We start from the raw sequence: 22,017 nt of genomic DNA, 5'->3' as shown, positions 1-22,017 counted from the left end.
GTCAAGCTTTGTTGATGGAAATGTTGAATGGCGGGAGGCCGGGAGCTGTACTTTTGTTTTGAAAGGCCCGCCGGAAGTGACACACCTAACACACGTTTGCATCTTTGCGTGAAATTCCACAAGTTTGGAGTTTGCGTCTTTTGTTTGACGACAGCAAAGTTCATAAAAGTCGTCGAAAGGCAGCCAGAAGAAGCCCCAAAACAACCGCCAAGGCTTGAAGCCCGACAAAAGGATTTGGATTTCTTATTTTGGATTTTGTCAAGCGGTGCAGATGCGAAGAATGTGGCAAACAAAATCACGACGGCGGCCAAGCAACTGATAAAAGTAAGCAAGTAAGTAAGACACCGCTCCAAGTATACGACGACGTTGCTGGACAAAGACGACTGAAAATCATTTCAAACTCGGAAAACGAAAAGTTTGACCACAACGTCTAATCTTTCAAAAACTAAACTTTTAACATTCAACTCGCTGGTAGCATGTGTTAAAGTGTTTTTGGCCCCTATCACGTGCCTCCCACATCGCATCCAAAAACAAATAATTTGCAACTAAATGTTTTACCCCAGTACATTCCTACACATAGGGACAAAGGTTTTAAACAAATGACTCCTTACTTTTGTTTTGAGCTAAGGAAAAGCTCTGTCTGGACGCATCATTTCGTAAAGTTAACATCCCCAACTTTTCAGTTTTGTTTTTGTTTTTAAACAACAAATGACATTTAAACACCTTTTTTTATTTTCCTCTGACCATCAGATGTTTTAGTAAAATTTGTCATTTTTACAAGTTGTCTTTTACATTATCTCAAAATTGGACTTAAAATCTGACTTGTTTGTTGAACTTTAATGTAATATTCTGACTTTAGCCTGCAAGAAAAGAATAAACAATTAATGGACACCTGTTAACTTTGCTTCCATTTTGAAGAAACGATGCCAAGGCGCTGATGAGATGGAGGCCGGCGACAAGGAGCGGTGGAGGCAGTGCGGAGATGACACGGACAAGGACAGCGACCATGCCCAGGAGCCCCGGGATGAGCTGGGCCTTCCCATCATGCACTGGGAGGCTCTGAGCCTTCGCATCGCCGAGCTGGAGAAACAAGAAGAAGAGAAGAAGGACAAACTAGCAAAGGTTAGACGCCCCCGCCTGTTCCAATCCCAGTCCAAATCCATTGCTGTTTATTTCCTAATTCAATAAGAAACATACAAAATAACAAACTTAGAGCGGCGCGGCGTCCCTGGAGCGGGGCCGAGCTCCCATCAGTTGCATGGGCGAGCAAGGAAGCGGAGAGCGAGACGGCTGGGAGGACGGTCGCCGACGCCATCGCCGTCACCACGACCGCTGGGACTGGCAGGACCAGCACGACCGCTGCGAGGACAACGGCGACGTGTCGGCCCTCGGCTCACGGTAGCCAAACCGAGCGAACCTTTGCCGGGTCTTGCGGGGTCGCTCATTTTTTATTTATTTTTTTGTCGTGCAGGCTGCAAACACAGATGAACCTTCAGCTCTGCTTCATCAACAACAGCGAGAGTGACGACGAAGAGCAAGAAGAGGAAGAGCGAGAGAGAGAGGAGGGAGATGCCAGCGCTGCACTGGTGCGTCAAGTCACCATTTCAAAACTGCTTTTCTTTGATGAGCTTGTAACGAGAATTTGAGAAGAGGGCAAATATTTTGACATTCAGATATACCGTATATGGGTAAAAACAGTATAAATGCATCTCTATTAGGGACCGACAGATTAATCGGCCTTAGAACATCGGCCACAACAATTGGCCAATTGGCTGATTATTTTCCCCTTAAAATGTTATCAAAGAAAAACGAAGTCAAGTCATTGTCCTTTCAAATTATATTATAAAGTTGATATTTCAAGGATTCAAAGACTTTCTTTTCTCAAAATTCAAGGATGCATAATGATTAATGATCGGCATATTAACTCATTCAGTCCCAAAAACGTGTAAAAACGTCTTTAAATATTTTGTCCTTCCCTCCCAAAAACGTGTTGAGACGTTTTTTTTTGGGTTTTTTTTTTTTTAATGCAAGAGCATACAGAAGGCTTTGATGCTGCTTGTGACATGGTGTCAGCAGAGTATAAGAGATCAGCCATGTTGCAACAAAGCTCTTTTTGTCAGTGTTTTCACCAGGAATGTGAATTTAACGAAATTTACCTATATTCAAATGCTCATTGCTGCAAAATGGAAACGCATACAAATATTATTTTTTTCCTTTCTTTTGCTAGGCTCCATGTTTTGATAGAAATGGAACACAATATTCTATGGGCCTTGCAAAAGTCAAAATACAGTTTAAAAAAAAATGGCTGGGAGTGAATGAGTTCATCTGTAATCTGTATTTTTTTTCTCCCAATAATCTGTATCGGCTTAAAAAAAAATGCATATCGGTCGGGCCCTAATCTCGATATAATTTTGCACGCTGGCATAGAAAGGAAGCGCCATCGTGGGTCACAAGACTGCCACGCCGCCAGCCAAGTCGGAGAAAAGCAAGTCCAGAGGCTTCCGCAACACTTGGAGGAAACTCCGAGAACGACTGCGAGCGGACCACAAGCCGACGGTGAGCGACAAAAAGCCCGCGCCCGCCAGCTCGCTCTTCTTTTTTGACGGTCGCCCCGGCCCGCCCCTTCAGAATCCACTTGGCGCCAACCCGCCGGTCCGCGGGAGACTGTTGGAGCGCGGCGACGTGCACAAGTTGAGCCTCAGGGAGCTCCGCGCGCAGATATCCTTCCTCACTCAAACTGTGCAAGGTATGTACACGCGGATGTCAGCAACGCTAGGCCGATGTTCATTTAGACGTCCTTTCTAGCGCCTTATTAATTTATTTTAAATAACAAATATTTGTTTTAAAAAAAAAAGTACACATACTGTACATACTGAGGCACTCTGCAAATGAGATGTTGACGGCCCCCTCAGAGTTGAACTCGGATCTGGTAGCCGGGCTGCAGGTGCGAGACCAGCTGAGGACGGAGCAGGACGCCATGTTACTGGAGCTTCAAGACCTCACGTCCTTGGGGAGCCTGTTGGGCGGCGCGCACGGCTGACAAAGAAGAAGAGCGCGAGAGAATGACTCCACGAGTAAGAACGTCCGCGGACCACGGGACTGACTTTGTCCATTTTAACACGTTAGTGTGACACTACACGTGTGTTGTTGTTTTTGTTGTTGTTTTTTATAACAAAAGGGAATTTTCCACAACAAGCTTTTTTTATATCCACAAGGACGATCACACATTTGTCCAACTAATGCAGTCGATGTTTTCCGTCTCTATACGTTAGCTTAGCATGAGCGCCATTTGGACTGAAAAAAAGTGAGGTCCACTTGTTTATGTTCAGTATGTTTACAAGTATTAATAAACTCTTGTTGAAATAAACATGATGGCTTCTCAATGAAATCCTTACAAAAGAGTTCAAATCCAACTCAACTTTATTTATGAAGCGCTTTAAGAACACAATGGTTTTCAAATGAGTTTGTGCAACCCAAGCGGTGTGGGTTCACTTCCCCACCTGAGAGATAATTCAAATTTCTACATGTGACAGATTAATTTTTTTTTACAAAATTTCAAAATAAAAGCCAAAATTCAGATTTTGCATTTGTTTTTCCTCATCTAATTTCTACATTATTTTACAGATTCAAATTTTTTTCAAAATTTCAAAATAAAAGCCATAATTGCATTTTTTTTTTTTCCTCCTCTAATTTCCACATTTATTGACCAATTCAAACCAATCCGACTTTAAACTGTTCAGCTCATTCCAGGTCATTGTGAATCATTCCGCATCATTCAATAATATCATTCCGCAATTTTTCATTCAACCTCTCAGGCTTCAAACGCAATTTCTCCAGAAATTGCATTCTCGAGTTAATATTTACTTTGGTGTTGGGCTACTTGTATTTGTTTTCCACTTTATTTATGAAAGACTTTAACTGCTGGGTGTCAGTCATTTTGGCTCAAGTGTCACATTCTCCAAAACCTGACCTCAAGTGGGCCGAGCCAGCGACAATTCCAAAATGCTCACATTGTTTTTCTGCAGATGATCACAAGAAAATATTCACATTCATTACCTTGTTGCAAAACGTGAGCATTCTGAAACGTCTGAACAAAAAATAGTGCTGGACACCGTTACTAGGGCTGGTATTGCCAACAACATCACAATGTGATATGTATCGCGATATCGATTCGATTTCAATATATCGATATTTTAGACTCCGCCCAACTGCTCGGTGGAACAGTTAGTAAAGTGCATTGTCCAGTAACCAGGAGGTCATAATTTCATTATATATCTCTCAATTTACTTCATAAGCATTCCACATGCATTCAAATCTTGGCATTCAGCTTTCAGCATTCCCGCGCAATTTCTCCAGAAATTGCACTTAGTTTAGTTGGTAAATAAATGTTGATATTCTTCCTGTTTAAATTTTTCTTAGCAAGGCACAGTATCCAGTCACTATTTTTAAAACAGACTTCACACATACACTTTCTTTGTTTTGTTTTTAAATAAGTAGGCTACAATGCAAACTATAATAGTCTCTTGAAATTTTTTCAAATGTCTTTTAAGTCTTTCTCCTGGAACTTGTCATCTTTCAGCCTTCACGAGTGCATCAAACGCAGGCGTCAAATCCTGAGCAACATACAAATTCAAAGTCATTTAAGTGGTTTAGTAACAGCGTTAGGAATGAAAAGTTGCACTTTTTTTTTTTTCTCTTGCTTGGCAAAAATCACATTTATGGGCCATATTGGACCCTCTGACGGGCCGCTTATGGCCCACTGGCTGTTTGTTTGACACCCCGCATTAGCTAGGCTGCAAAAACAAGATGAGGCGGAGGCCAGACTTTCTCTCTCTCTCTCTTGCTCGCACACGCAGGTGGTCAAGTGGTGATGACACCGAGGGGTGAAGGGAGGGGCTGCATCGCCATGGCAACGTTCGAAGAAGACAAGAAGAAGAAGGTGCTAACTTATTTCAGCCTGTGAACACTAGCACGTCTTTTTGTTTGACTTTTTGGATGATTTGCCGTCATCTTGGGATTTTTGCGATGGGGCTGAGTTCGGCAGAGGAGCCATATGGAGTCGTCGTGGGACATGTGCAGTGATGCAGGTATTTATGAGCCCACACACCAACAGCTGCAGCGAAGCTAATTCATCAGTCATCCGGGCAAGACGTTTTTGGCGTGGGCACGTTGAGCAAAAAGTTTGACTTGTTTTGTTGCCTTTTCTGACCACATCGACCGGTTGCTTTTAAGTCAAGACACCTGCTACCCATTCACACAAACCTGCATCTAATCGTCTAAGATTGCATCGATGGTCGTTCACGCTAATGAGCCGCCGGTACACGAAGCGCGTTCGCTTTTCTTGGAATTGGCGGAAGATCAACAACGTGCGGCGTGACGCCAGGCGAGCGTGGTTACTTATTGCTGAGTTAATGGGCTGAGAAGAGACTGAATCAGCAGCGGCGTGCCCTCGTACACAGGAAGGCAAACACCCTTGGGGACAGGACAACAGGAGGTGAAAGGCGCTGTGCAAAGAGCCCCGTCAGCAACGGAAAGGGGGGCCGGGGTGGGGGTTGACATTTTTTTTTTTTTTCTGAAATATTCTGCATTTGTCTTGATACAAAAAAGAAGCCTTTTTTCTTCCACATATTGTTTTGTAGGGCTGTCACGATTAAAAAAAAAAAAAGATATAGAATCAATTATTGTGTCTATTCCATTAAATAATCAAATCAAAAATCACTTTCTCCAGCAAAATTATTATATTTATATATTTACTAATTCTCGTGTATCACATTGCAGCTTCATGAAACAGTTGAGCTAAGATTGGTTGTTACCTGATCCCTGAGAAACTGTGATGTTATTTCCAACCCCCAGTGAACAATAAAAATATATTCCTTTATTTTTATTTTTTTTAAATATATTCAATTTTATTGCTATTAGATTCAGTCGAAAAGAAGTGGCAAAATGGCCGCCCCCTGTGATGCATAGAAAAGGGTGGATTTAGCTTCCTAAAGGGGAAGTCAACCCGTCACCCCCCCCCCCCCCCCAAAAAAAAATTAAAAAAAATACAAATAAATAAATAAATAAATATGTTCTATGCAGCCCCAGTAGTCTAAATATGGTATTCTGGTTAAAGAGATACTTGACTCATTGAGCCATTTTCAGCAATAAAAAGTTATTTTGTCCAGAATTAATTTGATAACTTCATTATTTTTCATGTACAACTAATATCTTTAAAAACTAATTCTTCCACTTGCTGTCGACTGAAGATGACATCACTTGTGCTGAGGAAATAGGTAACGACCAATCACGGCTCAGTTTGCTGACCAAACCCAGTAAACAGGTGAGCCATGGTTGGACGTTACCTACTGTACTTCCTCAGCACAGGTGATGTCATCTTCACTCAACAGCAAGTGGAGTAAATTAGTTTTTAAAGGTTTTAATTGTACATACAAAAAAGAGGTTGTTTAATTCTGGAAAAAATGTGAAATGGCTCAATGAGTTAAGTATCGCTTTAATATTACATTTGTGGAATATGAGTTATGAAGCAAAATCCAGCCGTTTCTATCCATTTCAGGGGGCGGTCATTTTGCCACTTGCTGTCCACTGAAGATGACATCACAGTTGCTCAGGTCTCAGGTAACAACCAATCACAGCTCAGCTTCAGAAAACACATGAGCTATTATTGGTTGTTGCCTGAGCTATGAGTCGCTGTGATGTCATCTATTCCACAAATGTTAACCAGAAAGTCATGTTTCGACTACTGAGGTCACATGTAACATATTATTGTCAAAAAATGTTTAAGGTGGACTTGCCCTTACTCAAATTCCACAAACAAAATGTTAATCAGAACGTTTTTGTTTAGATTAGTGAGGCTACATTAAACATATTGTAGAGAACATTTTTGGGTTAACCCAACGCTAACCGGTAACCGTGCTGCTACGCTGCCTTCCAGGTTAGTGTTCCGGCGGCGCGACGTCAACGAGGGTGACGTATCCTCTGGCGACGCGTCCTCGGGCCATGACGCCCGCCCCCCGCGACAACGGCAGCCTGCCGCTGTGCAGCATCGACGAGTCGTACAAATACATCTTCCTCCCCATCTGCTACTCGTTCACGTTCGTCTTCAGCCTGTCGCTCAACGGCGTGGTCCTGTTCCGCTCCTTCCGCCGCACCAAGCGCTGGAACGCGTCGCTCATCTACATGGTCAACCTGGCCTCCACCGACTTCATGTACGGCCTGTCGCTGCCTTTCCTGGTGGCCAGCTACGTCATGCGCGACCGCTGGGTCTTCGGGGACTTCATGTGCCGACTGGTCCGCTTCCTCTTCTACTTCAACCTCTACTGCTCCATCTTCTTCCTCACCTGCATCTCGGTGCACCGCTACCTGGGCATCTGCCACCCCATGCGGGTCATCGCCCTGGAGACCAAAAAAGCCGTCAAGTGCACGTGCGTGTTGGTGTGGGCGGTGGTCTTCGCGCTCACCTGCCCCATTTTCCGCTTCGCCCGCACGGCCCGCACCGGCGGCGTTGACAACTGCTGGGACGACGCCATCGATCGAGAGTTCTCCGACTACGTGCCGTACGGCGTGGTCCTGCACCTGCTGGGCTTCTTCGTGCCTTTCTCCGTCATCGCCTGGTGCTACTCGCGCGTGGTGCTGACCATCTTCAAGACTCTGCGTTCTCACCCTCGCGACGGAAGGGAGAGCCCCGCCGGCGTCTCGGTCTTCCTGGGCGCCGACTCGTCGTACGCCGGCCGCCGGCGCAAGTCCATCCGCACCATCGTCACCATCACGCTGCTCTTTGCTCTGTGCTTCTTCCCCTTCCACGTGACCCGCACCGTCTTCCTGCTGCTCAAGGTGAGCAAGGGCGTCCCGTGCCAAACCATGACCACCGTGTCCATGTGCTACAAGATCACACGGCCCCTGGCGTCCTTCAACGCGTGGCTCAACGCCCTCCTCTACTTCCTCACCAAAGACAAGGGCGGATGCTGCCCGCCGCCCGCCCCCGCTGCAGCCGGGCCACTGCTGCCCCTGAGGATGGTGGCACAAGGAGACCAGCACGTACACCGTCAGGGCAAAAGTCCCTTATTTACTTAACAGAAAGCAGCCTGCTCCTATGCTCACTATGCAAAGAGACTTCTTCTTTTTTGAAACCCTCGATTCATAATAATTATGTTCTAATAAGAAAAGCTTCGTGAAAAGTGATGTTGAGTGAAAACAGAAAACACAGCAATTATATATATTTTTTGAACTCAAAAAAATATTCAGAAAATGCTGACAAACCACCGATAAGTGTTTTCAATAGAAAAAAGGGGGTAGGCTCCGCGGGTATACATTTATTTTATTTTCTGCCACTGTGACTATTTGGCGACCTCTAGTGGATGATGGGCGGAAATTGACTCTCGTTCATTCGGAAAAAGAAAAAAAGTTGAGTCGTTGTTTTCGTGATGCTGTTTCAACTGGGAAATGTTGTATGACAATATGTACCTAAATTGTTTGTTTTTGAAATTATGACTTAAAAAAGTTGAGGGGTTGTCGTACGCCGGCCCTTGCGGCAGAGGGCGACACCGAGGCGCCAAATTCAAACGTCAACCGCGAAGCTCCTACTCCCGTCATGCACCGCGAACACGAAAACACGGAACGTCCAGTCGAATATTACGCCGAAAATAAATAAAAAATATTTGAGCATTTTTACTTCAAATGGACGCCGCATTTAGTTAGTGGCGTCGAGTGGGTACATTTTGCTACAAGTTGAGAGTTTCTACGTGGCCGTTTCACTTAGGTTTTTATTTATTTTTTGAGCGTGGTGAAGACGGAAGAGCACAAACGAGACTGGGCGCGATTTTCAAATGGGCCACAGACAGACAATCTCAAACGTCCAAAAATCCGCTTCCATTTCTTCTCATTTTCTTCTTTTAGGCACTGGTGACACATTGCCCAAGGTGAGATACGTGTTTTGTCCTATTTAGTTTGTTGTCATGACAATGTAGACACGAGTCAGGATGAGTCCATTTGTCGTCAAGAAATTAAGTTGACGCCCCCAAACAAGCTCAAACGGTTTGTGTTGGGAAGCGTACGTGTGTCTTTTATTTTTATTTTAATATTTGTAAACAATTGACCTTATTTTTAACGCAGTATTATAGAGTTGCGTAAGTAGTAACTTTGATTAAAAGACGCACAGTGACAAATATAGGAAGGAGTTCCTCCGTTTTCCGTTGTCGAATGCGGAAGTGAAACTTCTTTATTACGTGGGATTTATCATACTTAAACATGAAATTAATCACATTAACTTTATAATGATTCGTTGTTACTTAATACCGGGAATGCAACAAGACTGGTGTAATTTATTGAAAGAATGTACTTGTGGTTATTTTTCTTTCCATTGGCCTTTTTTGTCCTTTATTTGAAATGGAAATGCCCTATGTTCTATTATTTGTTTGTACTCTTTATGTGCATTTTTAAAATTTATTTTAAATAAAAAAAAACTTTAATGTTTAAAAAAAAAAGTTTCCTTTACATGATGAAAACAAACAGCATATGGTATTGGTTTTCCCTGTGGGGTGTGAATTGCCTACCGTATCACGATACAGATTAATCCCAATACGGAATTTATAAATCGATTATTGCAATTTTTATTTGACTGAAATTTTAGAAAATACTAATACATAAACTTGTACATATACACTATACGATTTGTATGAAAATGTATTCAATTATCTGAATCTTCAGGTTTGAACATTGAAATAAAATATTAAGGCTTTATGTTGCATTAACATTCTTCCATGCTTAAAGTGTAAACCCTAACCCTAAGCAAGACATTTTGTTTATTTCCATCAAAAATCAATTCGACCTCATATTGAATTGCGTGCTGTAATATCGTATTATATCGCCAAATCAAAAAAAATTTTAACACCCCAATACAAACCTGGCAGATTGTTATAGTAGTCAAATAACATTTCATCACATTTTAAAACAAAATAATACAAATCAAATTCGGAACTCATTCAAATACATGACTATGAATTCCAAGCTTATATCACAAGTCACATTTGGCGGTGAACTCGGTAATTAAGTTTGTAAACTTCATGTTTCTTGTTAAAATACCAAAATTGAAAATGTGCCTCTTGATAGATTGCAATAATTAGTTAACAAAAGCCTAGTTATCCATCAATTTGTTGTGCATATGAGGTAATATGAGGCAATCATACTTTCATGCAGGTTCACAGTCATAGTGGTCCTCCGAGGGAAACAGAACTACGATGTGGCCTACGACAAAAATGATTTTGATGTCCTGGGCCTCGTCAAAAAGAACATTTGACATACAGGTAAAATAAATTTTTTGCCTAGCGACAAATTATGTCACTTCTCTTTTCCATTCATGTTTTATGACAGACACCTAGAATTCAGTTGCAAACCGATATCTACGATGTGAATTCCAGATATCTGCGACAGAATTGTAAATACAGTCAGTATCTTTCAGTTTGAGATATCTACAGTTCAAGTTATCAACATGTCTATTTTCAAATATTATACGTATACTGAAATGGTCGATGATCGATGAGGCAGGGTGCACCCGAGCAGCACGTCATGTTTTGCAGTCATCACTCCAAATCCTGACGCGCTGCTACCGTGCGCCCCGCCCATGCTGCCAATTTCCCCGTATTTTGTGTGCATTTGTGCTTTTAATGGTTTTCGTCGCCATTATCATCTCTTTTTTCCGGGCAGTGCATGCAGTGAAATCTCGCATCTTTGTGTTATTTTATGAAAAATCCCAAATGTCCTGCTTGAAATTGCTTGTTCACTCACAAATGGTAAAAATATTTCATTTCAACATACAACTAAAATAATAAACAATGACATGTGTTGCAGATTACTTTAGCGATTGTGTTTTAGTTTATTGGTATCATTATGTGTTTTGAATGCGCAAGACGACTTCTGCTCATTCCAGCTGTCGGTGTGCCGGGCCGTAGCAGCACATCATTTCTGGTACTTGTTATATGTGCGTTACCAGTGTGTCGTGTGCTGTTCCAGTCGGGCACACACATAAAGAAACGGGTCCGACAGATTGACAATAATTTTATGTATTGTCTATTTTCTTGAGAAGGAATTTAAAAGTCTGTTTTTCAACACCTATCGGGCAGAAGAAGTCTTACATAATTCCTGAATTTCAGTGAGGCTCATAGCAGTTTAAGCTGACATTAAATGCACAAAAAGCACTGTAAAAGGAATTGCCCCCTCAGGAATAATAAAGTTGGACTTGAAATGATTAATTTAACAATGATATTTTGATCTTTTATTCCAAAAACAGCAGTGTTGTGAATCCTCCACTTGGGGAGATTGTGGAAGTTTCAGGAAAGTCTAAAAATATATCGCATGTGCTACCTCTAAATAATGATCCCATGAATAATAATTTGGACAGTCAAGTATGTAATAGGATTGTCAGCGTGACAGCAGAGGAAGGTCGCTGGAGTTCATGATGAGGCTGGAGTCCAGGTTCAACGTATCTGTGGACACACAAACTTCGATCATAACCATTTCAGGTCCACGTTTTGTTTGTCATGACTTCCAAGTGAAGATGCAACCGTGTCATGTAGGTTTTGAACACCTTGATCAAAGTTGGGCTTTTTCGACGGGGAAGCTCGTCCCAGCCCCTCAATGTCCACCAGGTCGCTGTTGACATCCGAGTCATTGAGGGCACTCAGGGTGACATCTGAACACACGAGCACATGATTTGGTCTACTGGCTCGTTTCCGAGACTTGTGCTCAAACTCACCTGCGGCCTTCCGCTTCTTGGCGGCTGGCTGGCTGGTCTGCATGCCGGGCTGGGTGGCGGTGGCAGTTCCCGCAGACGCCACAGCGGCTTTCTTGGTGGCCGTGGTCTTGGGCGGGATACCCTCAGATGAGCCACACCGAGCGCTGTCCTCACACTTCCGCTTGACCAGGCTCTTGGCGTGAGCGCTGCTGACGAGAAGGCAACTGGAGTCAAGCCGCTGCCGTTATTGGTTTATATTGATGGATAAACCTGGTGGGGTTGGCCTCGGCCATGGGATGAAGCTGCATGGTGAGTTCTCCAAGTCGGCTGAAAGCAGCGCCGGCTGCTGAGAAGATTTCTCCAACCTGCGTGCATAAACAAAAATGCATCGTAGTTCGTGCCGGAAAGCATGAGGAGGAGTGGAGAGAGCACCGTTGCCATGGCTACCTGATTCACTGTTATTCATCGCTTGCCTACTGCAGTGTCCTCAGTCAGGCCACTGACTTAAATTGTGCTTTTAAACTGCGTATTGTGCAGTCATTTTTAAAGACTTACTTTAGTGGAAGCTGAAGTCATGTTTGACGGAGGCCGGGTGGCTTCAATAGCAGCTAATATGCTAACAACAATGGCGCCAGCTAGCATCGACGGCTAACTACCGGTTTGCGTTTACCGACGGTCGGGTGTGCTCGAGGTGTCGTGGTTACGAAAGCTTCAGCATCCGAACAAACGCCGCATCATCATCCAAAAGATTTTTAGCTACGCAAAGCTGACATTACAGCAAAAAAATAAAATCCAGGCACCCAAGACATCTGATGCCTTCGCTGTACCCTGTAAATTGGGGAATCACGTTAAACAGTTAAATCCTCTTCCTGTGTCCAGTGAGCTCTTAACCGTGGTACAGAGACTTAAGATGCATGTTCTCTTTTCGTTGCTTCCTTACAAACTTTGTTTTCGCTTTTTCCACCAACGCACAGTGCCCTGTGATCATGCTACACAGACCCCGTTGACTTCCTGGACCGACAACGCCTCCCTGTGCCAAGGTGCGGCACTGCAACATTCTATTCCCCATCATACTAGGCATACAGGCTTGGTCAGTAACACTACTGTAGCTTTTAGGTTGCCTAACTAATAAGTAAATGACACATAAAAGCGACGACGGTTCTCCACCAAAAGATGCATTGTTAATTTTTGACAGCAAGCAGCAGGAAATGACGTTCTATACGCGGTTCATCTGTAGCATCCAATTTTACTGAATTCACGCGAACGCAACGGAAAATCGACTGTCAGTAGGCACGTGACCAAGTGACGTCACGAGAGTACAAATTTCACCACGGGTCGTTCGCTATATATTGTTTTAGCTAGCCAACATTTATTGACATCCATTTTTTCACCTTCATCTGTGTAGTCCTGTATTTATTTTACATTATAAAATATTTTGTATTAATTTTATGAATCTTTACAACGGGTTCACAAGTAGCTATTCTGTTCCAATCCAATTCCTGCTTACAGGTTTTTGCTGCCTGCGATTGGCTGGCAACCAGTCCAGGGTGTACCCCGCCTACTGCCCAAAGCCAGCTGAGATAGGCTCCAGCACCCCCCGCGACCCTTGTGAGAAATAAGTGGTCAAGGATGTTTTTGCTGCACTTGTACTTCGTCTGCATTTGTGAGGGAAGAGGGGTTAGCCATTGCTCTGTGGTTACTTGTATAACTATTTTGTTGAATGTTCTTTGGTTCAAATTCAAGTAAAAGTACTTTATTAAGCATGCTTGTGCTGTTTATCATCCTGTCACTGAATAATGAGACCCCCTACCTAGTTGCCCCAATTCAAGCACCCCCTTAGCCCCAGGAGACCAAAAATCCTGGTACTGCCTGTCCGGTGTGCAATTAGTGCCTTTATTTGTTGGTGAGTCGTACTTTTTGTGTTGATCCTCAGTGAAATCGGCCTCTAGGTGAAAACATGGGCGCTAGTGTTTAAATGTGCCTTCGCATTTCAACAGACGGAGTCAACCTTATGAGTCATCACGCAATGATGACAAAAAGGTGGTGATGTCATGCTTCCGTGACAAAATGTGGTGATGTCATGCTTCTGATGTCCTTTGCATAGCTCAGATCAAAGAGGCGAAAAAAAAGTTTATGTTTGCCCACGAAAATCGATGAGAACAACGCTCCCAACACAAGGTTCACAAATATGGCGTCAAGTTTCAACAAAGCTCATCTGAGAAAAGTCACAGAGAAGAACCAAATGTGTGATGGCACTCTCCACCCATCGCCATATGGCATTCTTGACCTTATCAACACTCAGAAATGCCTCAAAGACTTCTTCGTCCAGCGGGGGATGTTTGGCGACTATATGAATGTTTCTGACGCCAACCAGGTAACAAACAAAAGTGCACAGTGCTGTTGCAACAATTTATTGAAGAACCGTTTTTCCACTAGAATGAGGCATCAATCCAAAAGGCCAAAGAGAGGGACGACAAGATTAACAACATCATCAAGAGCATTGTTGAGAAGAGCATTGCGGACATCGCCAAGATGAGGCAGCTCATCGCTCTGTGGGATGCGGAGGAGCGCTCCACTTCGCACTGTTATATCGACGAGTCGTCATATGGTCTCGTCACCCAACAGAAAATTAAACAATACCTGAGGGATTTCTTCTCAGAGCGCCTCATATCTGCTGAACAACCAAGAGATCTTGACAGCTCGTACTTCAGATCGGACTCTTCTGCAGATATGACAAATGAGGGGGCAAGGGAAGAGGGTGGCTCATCTCCCATTATTGGAAAGGCCATGAATATGCTCAGCCACGTGATACAGCCCGTTGTCGACACAATCGACTCTGCCACCAAAGTTACAAAAGCTGTAGCCAAAATGTTAACGCGGAATGATCGAGACGGCCAAGGAATGAGGATGGTGAATGAGTCGGATGAAGGAGCAATGGACGGCCGTTCATCTGCTTCTCCTGCAAATAAGAGCAGGAGTGCCAGGAACGATGACAATCGTGCTTCCCCAGCAATGTTAAACGAAGCTGTCATGGATGAATTCTGCAATTTGCAATTTGATGTCCAATTGATCCCCATGCTCTCCCCCATAATGGAAGAGGCTGGGGAGATAAATTCTTCTGCTTCCTCATCTGCTGCTACTCCTGCCACTTCCACCTCCACCCTCGAGAAGACAAAAAACATTCAAGGCGATTTACTTCTGCAGCCTGGCACCCCACGGACTCCACGAACCCCACGGACCCCTCGCACCCCTCGGATTTCATCATTATGTTGCGATAAGGTAAACACATTAGGTGACAGCACAGATGAGAAAAGGTCAAATGCAGAATCCTCTGAAGAAGAGGCCACAAAAGTTAACTCTGCAATTCAGTCTCGGTCCTCCTCCAGACTTTTGGGCATCTCCCCAGTTCCGTCTCCTGTAGCGTCTTCACCCATCATTGAGAAGGCCAAAAATATAATTTGCCAAGTGATACAGCCTGTTGTCAATACCATCGATTGTGCTAGCAAGGTTACAAAAACAGCTGGCAAATCCATTGCTAGAAAAGTGAGATCCATGTTGAAGTATCGCTCTGGCAGGAAGAAGGGCAAGCGGGGCAAAGGGAAGCATGACAAAAATGCTGGGAGAACTGCACGTCAGAATATTTTGGACAAGGATGATGGCAATGAGGAGAACAGGGTGGAGGATGACGAGGAGGAGAACAGGGTGGAGGACGATGAAGAGGAGAAAGCGAGCACTGATAAGGTGGAATCAGTCTCCAAGCTGTCAGGCGCATTAGATGTTGCTGAGGTTGTCAGTTCCTCAGCGGCTCCTCCATGCAGCATAGAGGACAACACAGTTAAGAAATCTGGAGTTGTGTTGGGTGACATGGTAGTGGAGGAGTTCACCTCGTTTGAGGCGGCATCCTCTCCTGCGACTTCCACTCCATTTCTGGACTCCAGGATGACAAGATCGTGTGATCCCACCTCTGCAGCTTCAGCCGTTCCTGAGCAGGCAAAATCAGGACATTTTACTCCAAATATCTTAGAACACCAACGGTCCTGCAATTCTAGCGGTTTGTTCTCAAATCTTGAGAGTAAACTGAGAGCCGCAGAGACAGAGGAAGAGCAGACCAGTGAGGCAAATACCCTCCTGTCGTCGGAGGATGGACATGAGCACAACATCTACAGTATTTTTGAGAACATTTTCAGACAGGAGTTTTCCAAAAAATTAGAAAGTTCCCTGAGAGAGGGTCTCTGCGAGGCTGTCCGTGTCTATATCCCTGAAAGAAGCTCAACAGAATCGTTGCACAGCACTAACATTTCATGCGAGCCGGCTGGCAAATTGACAAAACAGGAGATTGATAGTTCATCGGTTGGTCCGCAAGACTCACTGTGGAGCGGGTCCACTTCAATCACTTCTTTGACGAGCTACCAGTTATTAGAAGACGGAACCAGGAAGCAATTCTCAGAGGCCGATCTTGAAGGGATACCACCGGAGGGACTCGATTCCAAGAAGAAGTCACTGTGGAAGAGGTGGAAAATGAGGCGTGCCAGGAAGATCCTGCCAGGTCTTTTGGAGGGCCATTGTGCGCCTTGTTCCAGTGACAGCATCTCCTTAGACGGCAAACCCACAGAACCTGGTATCAAGTCCATCTTGAAAAAAGTCAAATCAATGTGGAAGTAGGGAAAGAGGTCCAGCGTTGTTGGCTACGAGAGGCATAAGAACACTAATTGAAGGGGCAGGGACAGATCAAGACTCAACATCAACACCACTGGAACTGCTCACATACTGGATACCGATCACTCATTTTCAGGGAGAGAGTAGGCTCCTACTACTAATCATGTTTATTTCTTTGCATAAAAAGTATGTTAAAGCAATGTTGTTGTTTTTTTCAATGTGGTCTACAGAAATCATGCTTGTCAGTTTTTCTATATGGTGATGCTGTTTTCTACATGACTGGGAAGGAGGAAAAGGTACGGAAGCTCCCGCCCTTCATTCTGACTCAGGATGTGGTCTTCAATCTCTTTGAGCTCTTTTGTAAATGTACCAATTAGCTCCTTAGCTCGTCCCTCAGTGAAGTGCTCCTCTGTGTAGTGGCCCAAAGAAATCTAAGGCACAAGATAGGTCAAGTGAGTGATCAAGAAGGAAAAACTCGGCCCAACTTCCCAACAAGCAGGACAGCATACTGCGTCTGGCTGTGCTCGTCCCAGGTGCCACGTGATGGCCATCTGCACACATGACTGACTGACATCGGGAAGGGTGGCCATGATCATTTCTAGGGTTACAGCGTCCTTGTCTGTTGGTGGCGGCTGTCTCATGGTGCAAGGGGTATTGGGTACCCATGCACACCAGTCAAACTACAACAAACGAGAATCAGTACCAGGCGACGTGGACACCTCTGCAACTACGCTACTATGTACTGCTTACGTACCTGCCCATTGTTTGAAGCAGCATGCTGAACTGTGCTGGTGAAAATGACGACTGCAAGCAAGGTGGAGAGTTCCGCTTTGCTGCGGAGCTCATTCGGCAGGCCTGAAATACAACTAATAATCGTAACAAATTCCTCACATAATATTTCCAGAAAATGTGTGAGTCAGAGATGTGCCTTCCATCCAGTCGGGCCAAAATGTATGTGTTCCCTTTTTCAAAGCATACCTCAGGCTCAGCGTGCTTCCCGCGATCAGATAAGACGATGCAAAAATTCTCTTTCGCCTCTGTTATGCCTCTGATAACTATCTCAAAATCTAGAAAACTCAACTACCTTTTTGCTACCTTTCGCACAGACAGTCTTTGAATGGGAGTGTGAAAGGGGCTCTCGTTTAATGCCGGTCTAATTAATACACCACTATTTGTAGTCTGAGGGGGTATAAGTCCCAAGAGCGTCCACGTGCGAGTGTTAGACAAATGGCAGTTTGGTGAATAACTGACCAAAATTGGGGAGCTCTGCAAAGCCCTCTTGTGTTACGTCTCTAATCCAGGCCTGGAGCTCAGTGTCCTGATGAACATCTTGGTCCGACTGGTAGTACAAGCTCACCATCCCTGATACAAATCTGATGGGGGGGGGGGAAAAAAAACTGGATAGAGTCTGTGTTATTGCAGTGTAGGAAGCAAGAACACGATCTATACCCGTGTATGGCCTCCCAGAGCATCAGGCCATGTTCTCGGTAGTAATAGTTTGGCAGCTGAGAGACTCCTCGATCAGGGAAATCCAGGCAGGGTTGGAGTGAGCGGTAGGTGAGATCTTTGTACTCTCTCTGGGCCAGAATAAGTAGACCATCACCACCTGTAGACACAACCTACAAGCATTCTCTCTTGTCAATGTCAGTTCACTTATGAGGTCGCATGGACTGTTTGAACGCACCCGTTTAAAGATGCCATCTGCCGAGATGAGCTGAGTGCGCCCCCTACAGTTGATCTCCAATGTGTAGCGCTGATGGGGGGCCAGGAGCTGAAGTGCATGCGTATCAATATAGAAATAACCAATAAATATGTTTCATTCAATGTCTAATTCAATCTTTATTTGCATATTTTACTTCCCTGGTCACTACCTTATAAACAGGATGTACAGCTGGTAGCTGTCTTAGTGTGGCCACACAGAACACCTCCACTACAAGGTGAGTCCTGAGCAGGTGGGAGAGCACTTGGAACACCTGGAACTCAGAGTGGCGCACCCACATCTTTGCTAGCAGCCACGCAAGGGCTGGGTCTTTGGGTAGGAAAATCGGCGTGTCCAAGCCAGGGATCTGCCCCAGCTGGGGATGTGATTGTTTGGTTATTGGAATTAGGCAGAGTTTGGAAACTGAAATACATCGCAGGCTACTCATTCAGTATTTTCATCCACAAGTATGCCTTCTTCCTACCTGAATGGCAATCGGCATAAGCCCTTGGTCTGGATGTTGGTAAAGGAGGCAGAGGGGAGCCGCGATGTATTGCAGTTGACCTTTGATTGTGTTGCTAGGAATCCCGTCCATGATGGCGTAATCTAATACAAAGATATTCCCTGCCTGGACAGGATAGACAGAACATGAATTGACCATGAGACAAAAGATATCACCTCCACAAACAGCAGAAGGATGACACGTCAGGGAAGACCTTGAGTTCTTTATCGAGGTTGGTTCTGTCCGGGAATGAGCTCTGCACCATGGAAGCCGTGACTGGGAAGTTTACTGGTAGCCTCTTGCACATTCGGATCATTCTCGGGTTGGAGCCATTCAAACACTGGTAACCAAAGAATCGGTCTTCCTTCCAGTGCGCCATGCAGTACTCTTTGGACAAAGGAATGATAACATCTCTAATGTAATGTTTCTTTGCACAGCACTTCCTCTCAGGATCCATCCTACCGGAGATGGGGCTGCGCAACTTCCAGAAGATCCGTTTGAAATCTTCCAGGTCATCCCAGGTTTTCCCAAAGCTGATGGCAAGTTTCTTCAATGACAACTCCAACAAGCTGAATGGACAGAAGTATGTATATTTGTGTACGGTATTTTCCGCACTATAAAGCGCACCGCATTATAAGGCGCACCTTCAATGAATGACATATTTTAAAACTTTTTCCATATATAAGGCGCTACGGTAGAGGCTGGGGTTACGTTATGCATCCATTAGATGGTGCCGCGCTAAAGGGAATGTCAACAAAACAGTCAGCTAGGTCAGTCAAACTTTATTAATAGATTACAAACCAGCTTTCTGACAACTCCATTCACTCCCAAAATGAATAAACGGCTGTTTTAATATTTTCTCTGAGGTAAAGTATTAGCATTAGCTAGCGATCCAAGATGGCGGGATCTTCTGCGCATGTGCGTCACCGATCGTGCAGGGTCACCGATAGCGTCTTGACAGCGAGACCTCTTGTGGCTCCATATTGATAAGGCGCACTGGATTATAAGGCGCATGGTCAGCTTTTGAAAAAATTGAAGGCTTTTCAGGTGCGCCTTATAGTGCGGAAAATACGGTATATTTTATGTATATTATTGTCATCACTGTTGCCTCATTGCCCTTAATCTTAATCTCACTCACGCCAATTGTAAAGCATACTCAAAGTCACTCCTCTTGTCATTGTCAAAGCGGGCATCTTGCGGTAAATCGCTTTCCGTTTGCGCCTCGATGCAACGCGGTATGCCTGGAGCCCAAGTCATCCATCTGATACCGAAAAAAAAAAAAAAAAAACGTTTAGTGTGTGAATGTGGATGTGTGTGGTTTGTCAATGTGAGAGACCTGTAAATCTTCTGCCTGTCCTCAAGCTCTTTCCTTCTGTGGCTCCGCAGTAGAGCTGAGGAGTCATCGCTTTGTATCTTGGCTGAGGAGAATGGCAAGTGTAGTAAGCAACAATATAAAATCTCATGTCTCGGTGCGCGCTCCTACCTGCTCCTTCTCGTATCTCCACCGTGACGTCTCCAACAAACCAGCGGTAACAAGGGAATGTGAGCAACTGCTCTCCATTTGGAGGTTCCACTGTGACGAAGCGACAGAACCAGTTATCTTCCACCCAATACTTCTGCTTCTCCAGTCTGACCAGCAGCAGTGAACCCAGCGGCATATGACTGACCACCTTGTAGCGATCCTCCTGATGGACGCAATATGTCGGTCTCTGTTGCGCAACGTTGTTGCTTTCTCTCTCTCCGCACACTCACCGCTCCTCGACACAAGTCCAGGCCAGGCTTATCCAGTAGGGTGCGCTCACTCTCCCCCTTCTCCCCCACCAGGGTCACGTAGATGTAGTTGCTGGTGCCCGCGTACGCCTTTGTACCTGTCGCCACGGTTACAATGTAGATTTCCATCTGAGGATGCAACCAAGGCGCTTTTTTTTTTTACTGGAGTTATGGAGTCGTACTTGGAAGTCGATCTCTTCCTCCCTCTACTGTGATGCACTCAAGAAGACAACTAATGCCCACTCCTGTTCGCTATTCCAAAAGGTGCAGGATAAGCGCACCTATGCATACATTGGCATCATTTTGCAGACTGAGAATCTAAGCTGAAATGAGTTTCCTTCTGAAAAAAAGTACCAGTGAACGGTTCATGTACTTACCGGGCTGTCTAAAGCAAAGAATAGCAAAACTATTCCGGACTTTCTTGGATTCTGACGCTATTATTTCTTCTTCACCTGCTTTTCTTTTTTGCTTCTCGGACAGCACACAGTTGAATGCAAATGTTTCCTGTTCTTTGTGTCTCTCTTCCGTGCTGCACTCTAAGCACGCACCTCTCCAGCATTCCTTTGTGCGTGTGTATAATCCCACTCTACACACACACACACACACACACACCCCCGTGCAGCCAAGCGCTCCCGTCACGTTATGTAACAGGAATCCACACACAGTCATTGAAGCCTAAACTAACAGCTTCAGTGTCGTAATGGTTTAAAAACCAAAACAAAGTTGGACTTTGCTGTACACTATAAAGGATCAGACAGGGTTTATTTCAAGACAGGAAGTTTGAACATGAACCAAAATCCAAATATAGGTCCATTAGGCTATCAAAAATACATGACTCTATCAAACTAAAGTGATGGTCGACTTGAGCGGCGCTGAGCCATGAAAACGTTGATGCTGGTGGTTATATCAGCAGTTGAATGTCATGTTTAAGGAAAACACAGACACATTAGTCATCTTTACGAACACTTAAATGAGAAATGAAGCTTTGTTCATGCTCACACGCCTTCCAAACATTTCCAAGGCATCACCCGCATCATCGCTGAAATACACGAGTGCACAACAAGACACAATCCTATCATCACTCTGTTCGAAACAGTGGTGGCAAGTTTACAAGTCATTTTTTGCCAGTCTGTTACACAGTATGGTCTTGTCAAAAATGCGCTTCCAAAAATAGAATGTATCGTTTATGTATGATGTCTGTGCATCAGTCATGACAAAATCCTCGTCTTGTTTCGATAGGACTCGTCTGCACTGCGCGTTTGATGACAAGTTGAAGGTAAGGATGCTACTCCAACGTTATTGCCACTTGACTACTAAAGTGCATGACAATGCAATGGCTTGGTTAAACACACGTGCACATTGTTTGCTGTTTGGATTCAACATGACACCTTTCCACTGTGTTTCATATTCAAGAGGATTGAGAAAATATTTTATCTGAGTATGGCACTTGCTCACAATAATTATCAACAATAATTTAAAAGGGAGAAAACGGCTCAAACGTCAGTAATCTCTACGAGTTCTTAAATTTTTCCAAATGATGACTTCTACAACATCCCTAGGAAATCACAATGTCTCATCGCTGGTGAGCTAGCTTTACAACAGGCTCAGGGGTCACTCGATGTAGTCCTTGAGGTGGCCCCAGATGTCGTGTCTATCTCTTCA

At 44.4% G+C, this 22,017-nt stretch overlaps 6 protein-coding genes across 11 annotated transcripts in view; 4 read left to right on the top strand and 2 right to left on the bottom strand.

The window, feature by feature from the left end:
* The first annotated feature begins 53 nt into the window (after positions 1–53).
* LOC144003898 (schwannomin-interacting protein 1) lies at positions 54–3,367 on the top strand. Of its 2 annotated transcripts, none has more exons than XM_077500571.1 (7): positions 54–324; positions 919–1,122; positions 1,214–1,398; positions 1,472–1,586; positions 2,428–2,556; positions 2,629–2,746; positions 2,913–3,367. In XM_077500571.1, exons 2-7 carry the CDS (start codon positions 943–945, stop codon positions 3,038–3,040), a joined length of 855 nt encoding a protein of 284 aa, XP_077356697.1. In that variant the 5' UTR covers positions 54–324; positions 919–942; the 3' UTR covers positions 3,041–3,367. The 2 variants fall into 2 exon arrangements, with proteins under 2 accessions (XP_077356697.1, XP_077356698.1); XM_077500572.1 differs by having other exon boundaries at positions 55–332.
* A 1,481-nt stretch (positions 3,368–4,848) lies between these two features.
* Positions 4,849–10,707, top strand: LOC144004060 (P2Y purinoceptor 3). 3 transcript variants are annotated; one of them, XR_013279195.1, is made up of 3 exons: positions 4,849–5,087; positions 6,935–8,918; positions 10,195–10,707. XR_013279195.1 is itself a non-coding variant. In XM_077500964.1 (2 exons), the coding sequence occupies exon 2, from the start codon at positions 7,000–7,002 to the stop codon at positions 8,071–8,073; it is 1,074 nt and encodes a 357-aa protein (XP_077357090.1). In that variant the 5' UTR covers positions 4,849–5,087; positions 6,935–6,999; the 3' UTR covers positions 8,074–9,418. The 3 variants fall into 3 exon arrangements, 2 of the variants coding, with proteins under 2 accessions (XP_077357090.1, XP_077357091.1); XM_077500964.1 differs by lacking the exon at positions 10,195–10,707 and having other exon boundaries at positions 6,935–9,418; XM_077500965.1 differs by lacking the exons at positions 4,849–5,087; positions 10,195–10,707 and adding an exon at positions 5,094–5,494 and having other exon boundaries at positions 6,935–9,418.
* Positions 10,708–11,254: 547 nt separating this feature from the next.
* LOC144004063 (BPTF-associated chromatin complex component 1-like) lies at positions 11,255–12,961 on the bottom strand. Its single transcript, XM_077500975.1, has 5 exons — positions 12,284–12,961; positions 11,999–12,093; positions 11,750–11,934; positions 11,582–11,686; positions 11,255–11,480 (listed from the first exon to the last, which is right to left on the bottom strand). Exons 1-5 carry the CDS (start codon positions 12,368–12,370, stop codon positions 11,416–11,418), a joined length of 537 nt encoding a protein of 178 aa, XP_077357101.1. The 5' UTR covers positions 12,371–12,961; the 3' UTR covers positions 11,255–11,415.
* On the top strand, positions 12,745–17,769 carry LOC144004056 (uncharacterized). The gene is made up of 3 exons (XM_077500956.1): positions 12,745–12,768; positions 13,238–14,102; positions 14,165–17,769. The coding sequence occupies exons 2-3, from the start codon at positions 13,917–13,919 to the stop codon at positions 16,388–16,390; spliced, it is 2,412 nt and encodes an 803-aa protein (XP_077357082.1). The 5' UTR covers positions 12,745–12,768; positions 13,238–13,916; the 3' UTR covers positions 16,391–17,769.
* Positions 15,885–20,921, bottom strand: alox12 (arachidonate 12-lipoxygenase). 2 transcript variants are annotated; one of them, XM_077500958.1, is made up of 16 exons: positions 20,733–20,921; positions 20,338–20,484; positions 20,069–20,270; positions 19,922–20,003; positions 19,724–19,846; positions 19,048–19,154; positions 18,800–18,972; positions 18,568–18,711; positions 18,256–18,459; positions 18,069–18,155; positions 17,834–18,003; positions 17,636–17,757; positions 17,139–17,239; positions 16,894–17,064; positions 16,755–16,815; positions 15,885–16,413 (listed from the first exon to the last, which is right to left on the bottom strand). In XM_077500958.1, exons 2-16 carry the CDS (start codon positions 20,482–20,484, stop codon positions 16,376–16,378), a joined length of 1,932 nt encoding a protein of 643 aa, XP_077357084.1. In that variant the 5' UTR covers positions 20,733–20,921; the 3' UTR covers positions 15,885–16,375. The 2 variants fall into 2 exon arrangements, with proteins under 2 accessions (XP_077357084.1, XP_077357083.1); XM_077500957.1 differs by lacking the exon at positions 15,885–16,413 and having other exon boundaries at positions 16,533–16,815.
* Positions 19,023–22,017, top strand: part of mtm1 (myotubularin 1) — a 21,018-nt gene continuing 18,023 nt past the window's right edge. For both annotated transcript variants that reach the window (XM_077500961.1, XM_077500960.1), the window contains exons 1-2: positions 19,023–19,168; positions 21,595–21,631. The gene's annotated coding sequence lies outside the window, so the exon portion shown is untranslated. The remainder of the gene's footprint in view (positions 19,169–21,594; positions 21,632–22,017) is intronic.

This window comes from Festucalex cinctus, chromosome 16 (genome assembly GCF_051991245.1).
Source record: "Festucalex cinctus isolate MCC-2025b chromosome 16, RoL_Fcin_1.0, whole genome shotgun sequence".
Classification (NCBI taxonomy): Eukaryota; Metazoa; Chordata; class Actinopteri; order Syngnathiformes; family Syngnathidae; genus Festucalex; species Festucalex cinctus.
This window is presented reverse-complemented; position numbering and strand designations above follow the sequence as displayed.

Coding starts and splice junctions, on each gene's coding strand:
- alox12 (XM_077500957.1), bottom strand. CDS start 20,484: ATGGAAATCTACATTGTAACCGTGGCGACAGGTACAAAGGCGTACGCG. Junction 20,271..20,337: donor TGGACTTGTGTCGAGGAGCG/GTGAGTGTGCGG, acceptor TGCGTCCATCAG/GAGGATCGCTACAAGGTGGT. Junction 19,155..19,723: donor GAGTATGCTTTACAATTGGC/GTGAGTGAGATT, acceptor CTGTCCATTCAG/CTTGTTGGAGTTGTCATTGA.
- LOC144004063 (XM_077500975.1), bottom strand. CDS start 12,370: ATGCTAGCTGGCGCCATTGTTGTTAGCATATTAGCTGCTATTGAAGCC. Junction 11,935..11,998: donor GCCGAGGCCAACCCCACCAG/GTTTATCCATCA, acceptor TCTCGTCAGCAG/CGCTCACGCCAAGAGCCTGG. Junction 11,481..11,581: donor AAAGCCCAACTTTGATCAAG/GTGTTCAAAACC, acceptor GTGTGTCCACAG/ATACGTTGAACCTGGACTCC.
- LOC144003898 (XM_077500571.1), top strand. CDS start 943: ATGGAGGCCGGCGACAAGGAGCGGTGGAGGCAGTGCGGAGATGACACG. Junction 1,587..2,427: donor GAGATGCCAGCGCTGCACTG/GTGCGTCAAGTC, acceptor ACGCTGGCATAG/AAAGGAAGCGCCATCGTGGG. Junction 2,747..2,912: donor CCTCACTCAAACTGTGCAAG/GTATGTACACGC, acceptor CGGCCCCCTCAG/AGTTGAACTCGGATCTGGTA.
- LOC144004056 (XM_077500956.1), top strand. CDS start 13,917: ATGGCGTCAAGTTTCAACAAAGCTCATCTGAGAAAAGTCACAGAGAAG. Junction 14,103..14,164: donor ATGTTTCTGACGCCAACCAG/GTAACAAACAAA, acceptor TTTTTCCACTAG/AATGAGGCATCAATCCAAAA.
- LOC144004060 (XM_077500964.1), top strand. CDS start 7,000: ATGACGCCCGCCCCCCGCGACAACGGCAGCCTGCCGCTGTGCAGCATC.